Raw genomic sequence first — 13452 nt, 5'->3', positions numbered from 1 at the left:
TGCTTGAGTGAGATGTTCTTTGGGTGCTATCATTAGACATGTGATGAATGGCTGTTTGAGTGCCATTGTTTATCAGCTCTCCACTGTCATTATGATAAATGCTATTTTTATAGTAGGTCTAATGTGTTTCCCATCCCCACTGTAACAGGAGGTGTTGTCATTGGCTCAGTGTTTAACCAGCACATTAGTGTTTAATGTGTGTGTGTGACATCTGCTAAAGTTGCTCTGAGCAAGAGCGAGCAACACCGTCAGTGCTGACATAATATAAATAATGTCCATATTTCAGACAGTACTAACTATAAAAAGATCTAGCATGCTAAACTTGGCATGCTAATTTTAGCATTTTAGTATGCTAACATTTGCTAATTAGCACCAAATACAAAGTACAGCTGAGGGTGCTGAAAATATCATGAGTTTAGCATGCATTTATTAATAACTTACAGCCCTTTTTTAACTTGGTGAAAACGCTAAAATTATTAAACTTGGATGGCATAACTTTGCAGATCAGGTAAAGGTTCACAGACTTAACTGAGGTAATAAGGGGTTTGGTACACAGGAAGAGCAGAGAAAGGAAAAAATCCGGAAACAGAACTGTGAAAGAAATCCAGGAGGAACAGGTAATCACACAGGAAAGAGGCACAAGAGGGCAGGGAAATAAAATCCACAAAAAATGAGAAAGATACAGTGATTGAGACATTTCAGTTAAGACTCTAAATGGTGCTCGAGGAAAGTTACTGGGAAATTTGAATGTGCATACTCGAGTAAACAGAAATCCATGTTTCAGGTGTTTCAGCCATATTTTTGGAGCAACCAGCCGATTAACATTGCTACACTAAAAAATATAACCAAAAATCTTCTAAGGACATTCAAGTATCCTTAGAATCTTACAATCTTGTGTACAGTTAAATGTAAGGTTAGGAAGAAGTCCACAGATTTCAGTAGGTGTGTGTTCATGTTGTCAGTAGCCCCTTGGTATTACACCTGGGGCTAGTGACAACCTGCAGGAGCTGCTTAGCCATGGAAACCCATGTCACAAAGCCCCTGGTGCACAGTTTCTGTGCTGATGTTAATGCCAGAGGACGTTTGGAGCTCTGCAGTCATTCAGTCAGCAGAGTGTTGGAGACTTTCACGCACTTTGAGCCTCAACACTTGGCGACCCCACTCTGTAACTTTACATTGTCTAAGGCTACGTCCACACTAGCCCGGATAGATTTGAAAAACGACGTTTTCGTCTGAAAACGCTCCCCATCCACACTAGAGTTTTCAGTCGTTTTCAGAAGACGACACGTTTTCAAAACGAAAACGCATTAGGGTGGACGTAGCCTAAGTTGCTGTTTTCTAAACACTTCCACTTTGCAGTAATGCCGCTTATAGCTGGTGGAGGAATATCTAGGTGGGAAGAAATTTTATGAACTGATTTGTTTACTGATTTGTACCGTAGGGCTGAACGATTATGGAAAATAATCTAATTGCGATTTCTTGCCCCAATATTGCGATTGCGATGCGATATGCGATTATTTTTTAAGGTCTTTGTCTTCTGTATTATTAAACAAAGACAAGCAATACATCATATAGTATGGCCAATACTATATTACATTAATTTTAAACTGTTCTTTCCTGGAAGACAGACCTCTGTTATGATGACATGAGGTGATGCATGAATTGATGACTGACATTTTTATTTAACTTCTTCAATCACAACAGTATATTTGAACATACACAATAGTTTATTTTTAGCTTACAAACATCTGAGCATAAAGTGCTGACAAGGAACCCTGGTGTAAACATTAAAATGAAAGTCAGTACAATGTGCAGATTGCAGAAATATACATTAAAAAAATCAGTGGCTTTACCACAATCAGTTTTTCGACATCTGTGAACTACTAGACAGTCATTCAATTAAAAAATAATATTAAATAAATAAAACTAATAAATAAAAAATACACACATCTTACTGATCTCTGCAGTCAGTAACATTACACATAAAGTGCAAACATAATAGCAATTGTATAAACACACACAAACACGCCTTTAAAATTTAAAGCTGTGAAATTGGACGGTCTAGCCTTCTGATTAGCGTCACCGCTGTCTCGGTGGAGTTTAATAAACTCGGCCGTCTGCTTCTTGCTATCTAAAATATAACCAGACACTGGTGTAAATTCTCGACTGTCTCATACTTCTGTTTAATAAGTTTTCTGTTTGACGTTTAGTCAGCTGTGTGAAAACCAAGGAGGAACCCACCCGGGGGATTAATAAAGTTTTATTTTATCTAATCTAATAACTTTAATCTCAGCCAAACCGATTTACTCACGAACAAACAAAACACTGAAAAAAGCCCAACAATAACGTTTTTAGGTTGTCTAAGTGACTTATATATTACGTTTAACCCGAGCAGCGAAACTCCGCGGTGATCTGAAAATGATGTGCCGGGAGTTGTGCCGTTCTCGGCCGCATCAGTAACCCTCGAGCTCCCGGCTAGCTGTCGAGCTGGTGGGTAGCAGACGCCTCTGAAAACGTCGAAGCACTTTTGCAAATATGGGATATCTTGATAAACCGAGCAGATATTTGATGTTTACACAACTACTTTCTCGCCTGAAAATATGTTAAAAGTTTATTTTGTGACCCAGAAAGATTAGTATGAGTAATTTTAAAACTTAGTAGCGGCCGCCATTGCTGGAAACTGGAGTTTGGCTGGGCCGCGCTATGAATTCTGGGATATGGTAGTAATTTGGACAGCCTTCGGCGCGTCGCTGTGACGTAATCGGTCTACAAATGCGGCCTCAGAAGGATGCAGCCCATGAATTTGGACATGTCCAGAGTATAATCGCAGCCTTTGCGGTTAGAAAATTGCACTTGATCATGTCGCGATATTATCGCAAATGCGATATATCGTTCAGCCCTACTGTACCGTACTCAAATTTGGTGAGCTCTTGCAAATGACTGATTCTTTCACAAATGTTTGTAAAGGCAGACGGCATGGCTAGGTGTTGGATTAAATGATATGCATGTAGGATTAAGGCCTGGCTTAAACTTCAGTGTCTGTTCTTCTTGGCTATATATTTAATGTAACACCACAGTATATTGGTTAATCTCACACTATCATGAGAACAGTAAAACATATGATTTGAACGTAGTGTTCTCATTATGGTAAAGCACTTCAGCTAAACTGCTTGCTAAGCCCTTCGTTTTCATTGGCTCAGCGTTTAACCAGCACATTAGTGTTTAACACACGAATATGTTTGTGACGTCTGCTAAAGAGCAAGAGTAACACGGACAGTGCTGACATAAAAAAGCCACTTCCTGGTTTTCGTTAATTAGCTTTTGTCTCTCTCTGTCTCTCTGCTAGCTTTTAGCCGTCTGAAGGTGAAACCTGCTGTGTCTTTTTCTTTAGAGAGGTTTGTGTTCCTTGAGTGAGATGCAGCTAGTCTTGTTTTTTTGTTTTCTTTTTGTTATCCCATCTCACCTTAAAATTCAAAATAACATCTTCCAGCATACAGAGAGGAGGGTAAATAGCTGATAAACTGTCACTTCACAGTTCAGGAGGACTCAGAGGGCCTGGGTTAGTGTCACAGTGCTGGGTGATGTCTCTGTCCTCTCAGTAACTTGGTCACACAGTCTTTCTGATCTTTATCCACCATGACTTTGTTGACATTTTCTGGGATTCAGCTGGGAGATTTGATGGCAACTTTGTGGTCTAATTAGACCAGTCTCAGTGATTTGTTCTCTCTCTTGCTCTTTGTCCTGACCTTTCTCTCTGTCTTAGCCACTAAGACCCAGAGAAAGCTTTAAAAAGAAATCCATATAGTCTGGTTTGAGTATATATTTGCTTATATCAAGCACTTCATTGTAAAGATTCTTTGTGTCCATATAATTCATGCCAATGAATTATTTGATTTTCCTTACCATTAAAGCCAGGCTTTGTTGATATTTCAGAAATGCAAAGCTGAGCATTTCTCCTGTGCAACATCCTGGCTGATAATTTATGTTCTTGGCTTGGAGGCCTCAACCTACAGTCAAAGGAGGCCCGTCTGCATCTCTGAGAGACCTCTCTGTAAATCATAATGAGACAACCTGTTTACATTAGTCTCTTTATTACTGGAAATGTATTTGGCTCTGATGACATTCTGGATTTTACGTTAGAAAAGGTGAGTCATGACCTTCAGAGTGCTGTGTTTACAATACAGACGATTCAGCTTTTATCAGACAGTGCCTGTGCTCGTCTCACTCTTAACTTAAAAGCAATAAATGCGTCAAAATCTGTGCACGTATTAAATTATAAATGCAAAAAGTCTTGCTGTTGACTAATGACTAAACTAACCATCTCGCCTCTGCTTGTATTGACATATAGCTCGCCACCACCCACACACAGACACACACACACATATATATATGTATGTATGTATGTATGTATATATGTATATATATATATACACACACCCAAACACACACAATGCTGTACACAGCCTTGGCAGTGCTGCAGCCACAGTGTGTGTTTAATCTTTTCCCTGGCGCCACTTCCTAGCTGAGAGCATTCCTGGCACCCAGAGGCCCAGAGGGGTTGGAGTTGTGGGCTGAAAGCAGTGTCACACTTCAGAGCTGGCAACTTGTCTTGTTACCAACTAAGCATCTCTCTTTTCCTCCTTTTCTGGCCCAAAATGCTTCGCTTGCCCTCCGTTCCTTCAGCGAAGTATCCTTCCATGGAGAATGACCTCTTTGAAGGATGGTCTGGTTCCTTTCAGAGGAGATTCTCCTCGCGCTCAGTTTCCCAGCGCTGCGTCTACCTCTGGAGCGCTGCCCGAGTCCCCCATCCAAGAATGTGAATTGGCAGAGGACATAATTAAGGCGATGTCTCTCCTCATACATGGTCTAACCTTTAAGAGCCCCGGTTCACTGAGAGCTGTGTTGTTCTGGCTACTGTTGCTGCAGAGTATCAGTTAATATACGACTTGAATAGATGAAATGGGTTGTTGTTTTCTAATTTAGTTTTCTAATAGAAAGTGTGTCTACAGTTTGCAAAAAGCACTGCGTTACGTTAAAGTTTTACTACTACTTTATTTAGTAGTAGTAAAACGCTCTGCTGCGGCAGCATGCAAGGAACAAAGCCCAAGCAGGGTATTTCTTTAGTAGTAAGCAGATAAAGAATCACATACCTAAATTCGTCCATATAATCATAAAGTCTTTATATTTTCCACAGTGGGCAAAAAATGGAAAATTAAATATTTCAATTTAGTCTGTGGAAATATGTTTCTAATGTACTGTATGTTTCACTTGGAAAATAATCAAGATGTTATCAGATAAACTATCAGAAAGTAATTTCAGAGACAAATCGTAGCAGACTGTCACTAAAATCACTGGTTTAAGCCCTGAATACACTGAAATAACAGGTCGATTATCCTGTGAAACCTCATATTTACATAATTACATAATGAAAACTGTAACTTTGTAGCTTCTGCTTCAAATTAGTTTTTTTTCTAAAAGAAGATAGAGCATCATCTGCCTTTGTCTTCTCTTTGTCACCTTCTAGACTCTTATCTGCAAACATTTCCTTGTGTACACAGGTGTGTGTGTGTGTGTGTGTGTGTGTGTGTTTACAGTAGAGTGTGAATTAGGAGCGACCCTCCTTGTTTTTGGTCTTTGATTTATTCCCTGCACTTCCTCTGCTAAGGCCCTGTATTATTACAGTGCTGGAAGCGCTTGAGTGAAAACTGAAGGATTAAAGCCGTGTCAAACATGCTTCTCTGTCTCACTTCCTCTATGAGCCCCCCTCTCCACTCGTCCCCATCCCACCCTCCTCTTCTTCATCTTCTCCTCCCCCTTCCCCCCTCCCCTTGGCACTTTGTGTTTAAACTTGTCTGGTGCCAAAACAGGGATCTGGTAACTTTGAGCAGTGCTGTTTGTGTGAGTCCTGCTCACAGGTTCTGCTCTCTGGCCGGCGTCCAGACACCCCAAACAAAGCGTCCCATTGATTGTTTTGGAGGGAGAGGCCGAGGCTTGTTTTAGTGACACATTTGATTTGATTAAGCCCGCTTTGTGTTTGCTCTCGAGGCTACAGAAACCCGCGGGCCGGCTAGATAGACAAAATGATAGTGGTCTCTCGCCGTGACCTCAAAGTAAGCCTGTGTAGCTTTTTAAAGGCGGATTGATGTAAGCTTCCTCTTGGAAAATAAGAATGTTTCAGTCTTTAAATAGACTGGTTCAAAATAATCAAATACAGATTATGGTGTTATTCTGCGATTACGGTGGCTGCAGTAGTGGCATTTCAACAAAAGCCACTTAGGATTAATTAAGACACATGAACTTTTGCATCAGCCTTATTCTGACATTTTGCTATAAATGCCTAGAATAGAAATGATTGTGCATGCTTCTTTCACTGCTGCTGTTGATTTTTGAGCATTTTTAAATAATTTGTTGGCATAAAAAGGGAAAAAGAGAATGTTTGTACAGCTCAAAGTGTTTGAACATTGTCAAAGTGTTTTGGCAGTTTATATTTATGATGACGATAAAGCAAGAGATGTGCCATGTACATTTAAACTGGTCCTAAATGTTAGGAGAACATTTAGCAGAAAGGAATTAGGTTTTCAACAATGCAGTGCAAACTGTTTGTTGTGTAACTGTATGCTGGCTTTGGCCCTTTGTCACTGGGCAGAAAGCCAAATGATCCAGGTTAGGAAGTACATTTGTGTTAGACTGTTTCTATCGACTGGATTTAGAGCAACATTGAAGCTGTAACAGACCCAAAAAAAAAAAGGTTTTGTGCTTGTTAGCCACGCACTGGACTTCCCTGTGTGCTCCTTACTCACATCAAGGCTGTTTTCATTATAATTTTACTCCTCAGTGAGCAGTGCTCCGACTCGTACTGTTCAACTTCCAGCTCATACTTGCTGATGAGCATTTTTACTTTATTGTAAATGGGCTCACAGTGGGGGGAAAATAACCCAAAAATATCAGCTCAGCAAAGTCATAAGTCAGTGCAAATGTTGGCCTGATATGATGCAACATAATGTCTACATTAGAAAGTGGACTCTTTAGTAAAGACCTAACACACAAATTCATGCAGTCAAGACATCATGTACAACAGCAGGAGTAAAACAACACTGGATTCAGAGCTGAACATTTGAAGTGTACTGATAATTAAACGCTACCAGGATCTGGTTTTAAAAACAAGAGATCCGCTGAGCTGAGAATTGCTGAAAGTGGTGAATTTGAGACTCGAGGCTTTCAGCGTGGCATGTATAATGAAGTAGCATCTCTGCTTCCGGACAAAGAAAGCAAAGAGTGAGCTGTGAATACAGGCGTGAAATTGCTGATTAGAAAGTTGGAATGTATTGAAAGAAAACATACACTTGTTCTCTCTTAGGCTGGCATTCATTTCTTATCTACTCTGGCACAAAACAAGAAAAACACCCGTCTGAGCCAAGAACAAGTAAAAAGGTGTTATTATTATAATATTTATCAAAACACCAATTTGTACATTATTGTGGCTACTGTCTTTGCTTTATATCACCGTCCTGAGCATTAGGAAAGATGCTGCTACACTGTGTGGAACAGCTGTGTAAAGCCACCACCATTCACCTCCATGCACCGTCATCTGTCCTGCTGTTACAGCTGCTCCGTGTGTTGGCGAGACTCAAGTTTAGATTATTATAATATACTTTGGAGGATAAAAACATCCTGTTATTTCAATTACATTATGATGGCGTGGCATATTTTTCCTCAACTTCCCCAAATCAAATGTATGTGTGTGTGTGTGTGTGTGTGTGACAGATCAAAGTCAAGGATTGCTTAATACTAATATTATTTATTATTTAAAACACATTAATGAGCTGCAACATTGCTCTACATTCCTATATGACTGTGAACACTGGCACGTCTGAGTCACTCCTATGTATACATGCCTGCTTTTTTCAAATGCTGCAGCACCAACTGTTAACTCATGTCTGAAAATAGTCCCCGAACAAATACAGCGTTTACTTTCCTCTGAGTAACCGACTGCATCTAGCTTCTTCGAAGTGTATTACTTCCTAAATCAAAGTGGATTTTTTAGTGACGCGTGCTTTGACATTTGTGTGATTGGGAAGGCCGGTAAGCTGAGAGCCGCAGATCGACTAATGCCTCGTTGTTTTTCATCTTTTAAAGATTTTTCGTGACAGCGTGACATAAAACCTGGAGTACATTCAGCCTTCTTCATCCAACCCACACACCAGCACTTCGCAATCGTCCCCATCGCTCTACTATTGGCTACCGTTTTGAAGCACTGAGTACAGCGTTTTGGCCGTCGACATGTTTTCTGTTTTCTTTTCGACCATATTTGGACGAGAAGGTGGAGTGCTGTGTTCGTTAGTAAGCTGCATCCGTAGGCTGTACGTATGCATCCTGCAGACACAGATATCTGATTGTTAGTGCAGCTTACATTTAAACAAAAATAATGCACGTATTTCACTCACTGGGAAAACAAATGGAGCCCAGACTTCTTGGGTGGGTTGTTAGCTCAGTTAACTGCACGGTAAGACATAATATTTTCCAGGAAATCACCACGAGTATGCTCCAGGGGTCAAATTCAGAAGATCAAGATCAGAATAGCAGGTAGTGATCAAGTTGGCAGCCACCCGTCACACAGCAGCCTTTATAATGCATAACTTCAGGCCCAAATACAGGTGAAGTATGTTAGTTATGGAAAGTTCATCACTACTCTAAAGAGGCCAAACCTGTTTGTATACCAGGCTGTAAATGTGATTTTTGATACCTTTAAGTTTGTCATTTTAAAACTGAAGTCTATGGAGACTCATTCGTTTTTTCAGTCCTGGAGGTCGGTACTTGGTTTCTGCTAAGAGAAGTTCCAAAACTGCCATTTTTTAAACGTTTTTCTTTTTCTCCTCTGTTTCTCAGATGGTGTCCACTCAGTCTCAGCTCAGTGCATTCTCCAAGTCACCATCATCACAGATGAAATGCTGTCCAACAGCATCACGTTGCGATTGGCCAACACCTCCCAGGAACATTTCCTGTCCCTGCTGCTGTCTCAGTTCTTGGACGGCGTGGCACGGGTCCTGTCCGCTGCCCCTGAAGACGTTGTGATCTTCAACATCCAAGATGACACGGACGTCAGTGCTCGCATCCTCAACGTCAGCTTGTCGGTGGCTGTGCCCGTGTTTGGGGAGGGACACCAGCGTCCCGGTGGGCTCGGTCACGGAGGCGACGGGCCGGGGAGAGGGGCTGAGCCTGGGGAGTTTTTTGGCTCGGAGGAGCTCCAAGAGAGATTGTATTTGAACCGCAGCCTTCTCGCTCAGATTTCCTCCCAGGAGGTTCTTCCCTTTGATGACAACATCTGCCTGCGCGAGCCGTGTGAGAACTACATGAAGTGTGTGTCGGTGCTGAAGTTTGACAGCCTGGCGCCCTTTGTTGCATCCGATACCATCCTGTTCAGACCCATCCACCCCATCGCTGGGCTGCGCTGCCGCTGTCCCACCGGCTTCACGGGGGACTACTGCGAGACTGAGATCGACCTGTGCTACTCTAAACCGTGTGGACCTCATGGCGTGTGCCGCAGCAGAGAGGGAGGCTATACCTGCGAGTGCTTTGAGGACTACACAGGTGAGACACTTCACTGAACACAATAAGCACACTCTTAGACACAACTTAATTCAATAATTGACCCAGTTATGTTGCGTTCATGTTAATAGACATATGAAAAGAAAAGCTGTCAGCTTTCGGCCTCTTTGCCTTCTTCCACATGTGGTGTTTTCTTAACTAGTATCTAACTCATGGGCCTGATCCACCACAAGGCTAACACAGAGAGACAAAGACCACCACTCATTTTTTTTTCTTTGCTACTCTTGTGTAATGCGTCCTTGGGTTTCTTGAAAGGCACTATACAATTTGACAGTGTTTGAATTTAACAAAAGTGGGGAAAACATTTTGTTGATTTCACCTTTAGTTGCAACGATTTTCTGGCATAGTTTGCAAAGTACTGTGCTTTGTTGGAGGTTGTTGAAGTAGGTCTGTTTTGAGGTACTAAATCGTCAACAGGCATTCTTGTTGGCTCACTAGGGAAGGTAAAAGCATCGTGCTGCTGTACAAAGTTGTGTTATGGCATTTTTATATCACATAAAGATCTATACGAGTATAATTGTGGATGGTGTTTGCCCTGGGATAGACTGGCGGCCTGTCTCTCGCTCTATGTCAGCGCCCAGCAACCTCGAAGTGAAATAAAAAGTTAAAACCTAAAATATTGTATTAAAAACCCTCCTCTAAACTTTAGTTGCCAGGTTTTGCACCATTCTGCTGTGTGTCACTTTCAAGCTCCATGAATTCCTGCTGAAAAGCACCTGTCTTCAAGTGTTTGGTCCCACTAGAAAGTGAAGCAGACCAGTTTCTGCCAAGCTGTTCACATGTCTGCTTGTCTCTTCACAAACTCCCACGGGGGCTTTAATGTCTACATCTGTCCCTTTCACTCCCCTTTTCAGCTCTTTATACCCACAGACCGTCCACTTCACTAATAACCCGCTCGGCAGACACAAGCTGAGTGATGACTTATTTGATTTATCCTCATGCAGTAAGTCACAGCAGAAGTAAGCGTAAAAACATGAGCTGATTAACTGCTACACATCTGTGTGACCTCTGACTCACTTACCGGAACAAGATCCATAAATATCAGAATACTTTTTCTCCTTTTCTGTTTGTGTATTTGTGTCACAGCCACTGAATAAACTGTATAGTTATAGACATTCACACCTACACTTATGGGCTCAGCAGTGGACGGGGTCTCAAAACTAAGATCCGAGGAACAGTCAAAGTGATGATAAAACAGCTCTGTTTGCTCTCTCATGTTTTTTTCTGAGACTGGGGACATTAAAAAAAAGTTGTTTACTGTGCTTTTCAAAAAAAAAAAAAACAAGACCACCAGAGCCCTGAGTGGAACAAGGGGAGGAAATTATTAAATATACATGGCTACAGATGGAGCGTGTCCCCTAGCTGTGAAATACCCCACGGCTGAACAAAAAAGCATCACAGAGCGCACACAATGTCGAGACGGAGAGGACAGAAGCTTCCATTTCCAGTGATAATGAAGGATTAATTTATCACTGTTGGCAGCAGAATGGTGAAGCAGTTGCAGGAATTTATAGTTAAGGGGAAAAGGGGGAAGTTGAAAAGGAGTTTAAAGAGAGTGAGAGTTAAAATATGATAATTAATACAGTTTGAATATTAGGCTAGTTACCCTGTCTTTTTGTTGAGAGGTTAAGTGGGTCAAATACTGACTTTTTAATGTGATTTAAAGTTTCATCCTGTCTTTGAAGCCCCCATGATCGTATATTTATGATTACAGAGGAGCATTTTAACACCCTCTTTTCATCTTAGCTTGTTTATAACACAGAATAATATATACATATCTATATATGTGCACTTTATATGTCAATAATTAATATTCACAGTCAGAAGCTATGTGTAAGTGTAAGATATAGACTGTATATAAAAGATGGAGAATGTCACCTGCTTATGCTAACTAGCTTCTTTTTTAGATTATATGTTTTTGTTAGTTTGCCTGCTAATTAAACTTAGCACACAACTGCATCTTAGGCCTCTGAAAGTTTTTCTCTATATCAGATATTATAGCTTTATTATGTTGCCTAGCAACCACCTACCAAAAGGCTAAATATGTTCCTTTCATGGTGTTTATGCATCTACAACACCTTAAGTTTTGATTTATTCATAAATACATTCAATAAATCTGTGTGATGTAAGGCATGCAGTTAATAAATAGCATTATTAAAAACCCAGCAATACAAAATATTATGAAGGCATATTTTATTTTATTTATTTATTTATTTATTTATTTTTATTCTCTATTTTGCATGCTGAAGCAGAAAATGCCCTTACAACAGCTTAAAACGACTATAAATCTTTTATTAAGTGTTGACATATCTCATACATATTCCATAAAAGGGTGTAAAATAAAGAGTGCACATTACATATTTATTCTTTACTTACTGAAGGGATGATACTTAAATACGAGACAGTTGTTTTGGAGCTGATTAGTTTATGCGCAGATGTGTAGCAGCTGTGAAATCAAGAATGCAAACCTGGTGAAGGAGCACTTCACTTCCTGAATAATCCGAAGATGATTACATTGACTAAGATCTGCTTGAAAAGGCCTCTGGTTTAAAAAAAGAAAGAGCTGAACTGAAGAATTGCTGAAAACCCTGCTGTTGTTTTTGTGCTCTCATTAATAGCGTTGCTTCCTTTGTTCCTCATCAGGCAATGAAAGATTTTTTTTCACCTAGAGCTGCTCACAAAGACTCAAATAGTGTCGGCATTTGAGTGTGTGGGCTGGGTGGCTCCGAGTCCAGGTTGAGTGGCACTTACATATTCTTGCACAGTTGTGGGTGTTGGAGCTGTACCGCAGGTGCTTTTAACGTGAATCAGCAGAGAGGGAGTGAATGTGCGAGTGGGTGAAGTGGGCGTATTTTTGTCCACAGTTAGCTAGATTCATTTGCATCACTTGATGAGGTTTAGACCCCGATGCAGAGCATTACCTGAATATGATGCAGCGGTTTACATTTTAAGATGTCTCACTTAATCGGTTTGATCAAACAAGGTCATTTATACACGGTTATACATGACGTATTCTCCTCTGATGTACAACTCCTGCTGCCGTTCCTCAGTTCATCGCTCTCTACACTTGGATGGGGCTCAGTGAGTGTGTGTGTGTGTGTGTGTGTGTGTGTGTGTGTGTGTGTGTGTGTGTGTGTGTGTGTGTGTGTGTGTGTGCGTGCACGCTCTAAATTGCTCGCTCTGTCTCTTTCAGGTGGGTGGCTAAGTGCTGTATAGCTGTGATTTTGTGTAAAGAAAGGTGGATGGACAATCTGTGCAAGGTTTATGTGTTAATGGTGCGTGTGCGTGCGTGCTGGGCAACTGTTGGACTGTAGGCGTCACCAGATGGTAGCAGGACAGAAAATGAAAAAAGAAAAAGAAACAAAAATGTATAACAGCCATCATCGTAGCTGTTTTTCAGAAACACGGAGTAAATGATTTGGCTCCTCCGATTCATTCTGTAGATGACGAACAACAAGACTGTTGTCCTGCTTTTGCTCTCACACATGGTCGTCTTAAAACACACGGCAGGAAGGATGCTCCTCTTTTCGAGCTCGCTGCGTGAACGTGACTTCTCGTAGGAATCCTGGATGTGTTTGTGTTGATCATTCAGCAGATAACTACTGACCTCCACCTCCCTGTGATGATGAGATTTTTTTTTCCTCTTTGCTAATTCATACAGTCATTGAGAATACATTTGTGGGCTTTTAGTGCAGACATGGTTTGCAACAAAAATATTCACACTCACATTTACAAATCACCATGAACTCCTGCCAGACACACTGCAAGCCACTACAATTTTCCTCTGAGAGATAGCATGAATAAAAATGTTACCAGACACATCGGTGTGTGTGTGTGTGTGTGTGT

General features: G+C 41.0%; 1 protein-coding gene across 2 annotated transcripts in view; it reads left to right on the top strand.

The window, feature by feature from the left end:
• celsr2 (cadherin, EGF LAG seven-pass G-type receptor 2) overlaps positions 1-13452 on the top strand; it is a 68426-nt gene that overhangs the window by 16706 nt on the left and 38268 nt on the right. For both annotated transcript variants that reach the window (XM_005741427.1, XM_005741426.2), the window contains exon 2: positions 8887-9588. In XM_005741427.1, the coding sequence (XP_005741484.1) occupies positions 8887-9588 (702 nt within the window). The remainder of the gene's footprint in view (positions 1-8886; positions 9589-13452) is intronic.

This window comes from Pundamilia nyererei, unplaced genomic scaffold, assembly GCF_000239375.1.
Source record: "Pundamilia nyererei isolate P.nyererei 1_Seehausen unplaced genomic scaffold, PunNye1.0 scaffold00110, whole genome shotgun sequence".
NCBI lineage: Eukaryota > Metazoa > Chordata > Actinopteri > Cichliformes > Cichlidae > Pundamilia > Pundamilia nyererei.
This window is presented reverse-complemented; position numbering and strand designations above follow the sequence as displayed.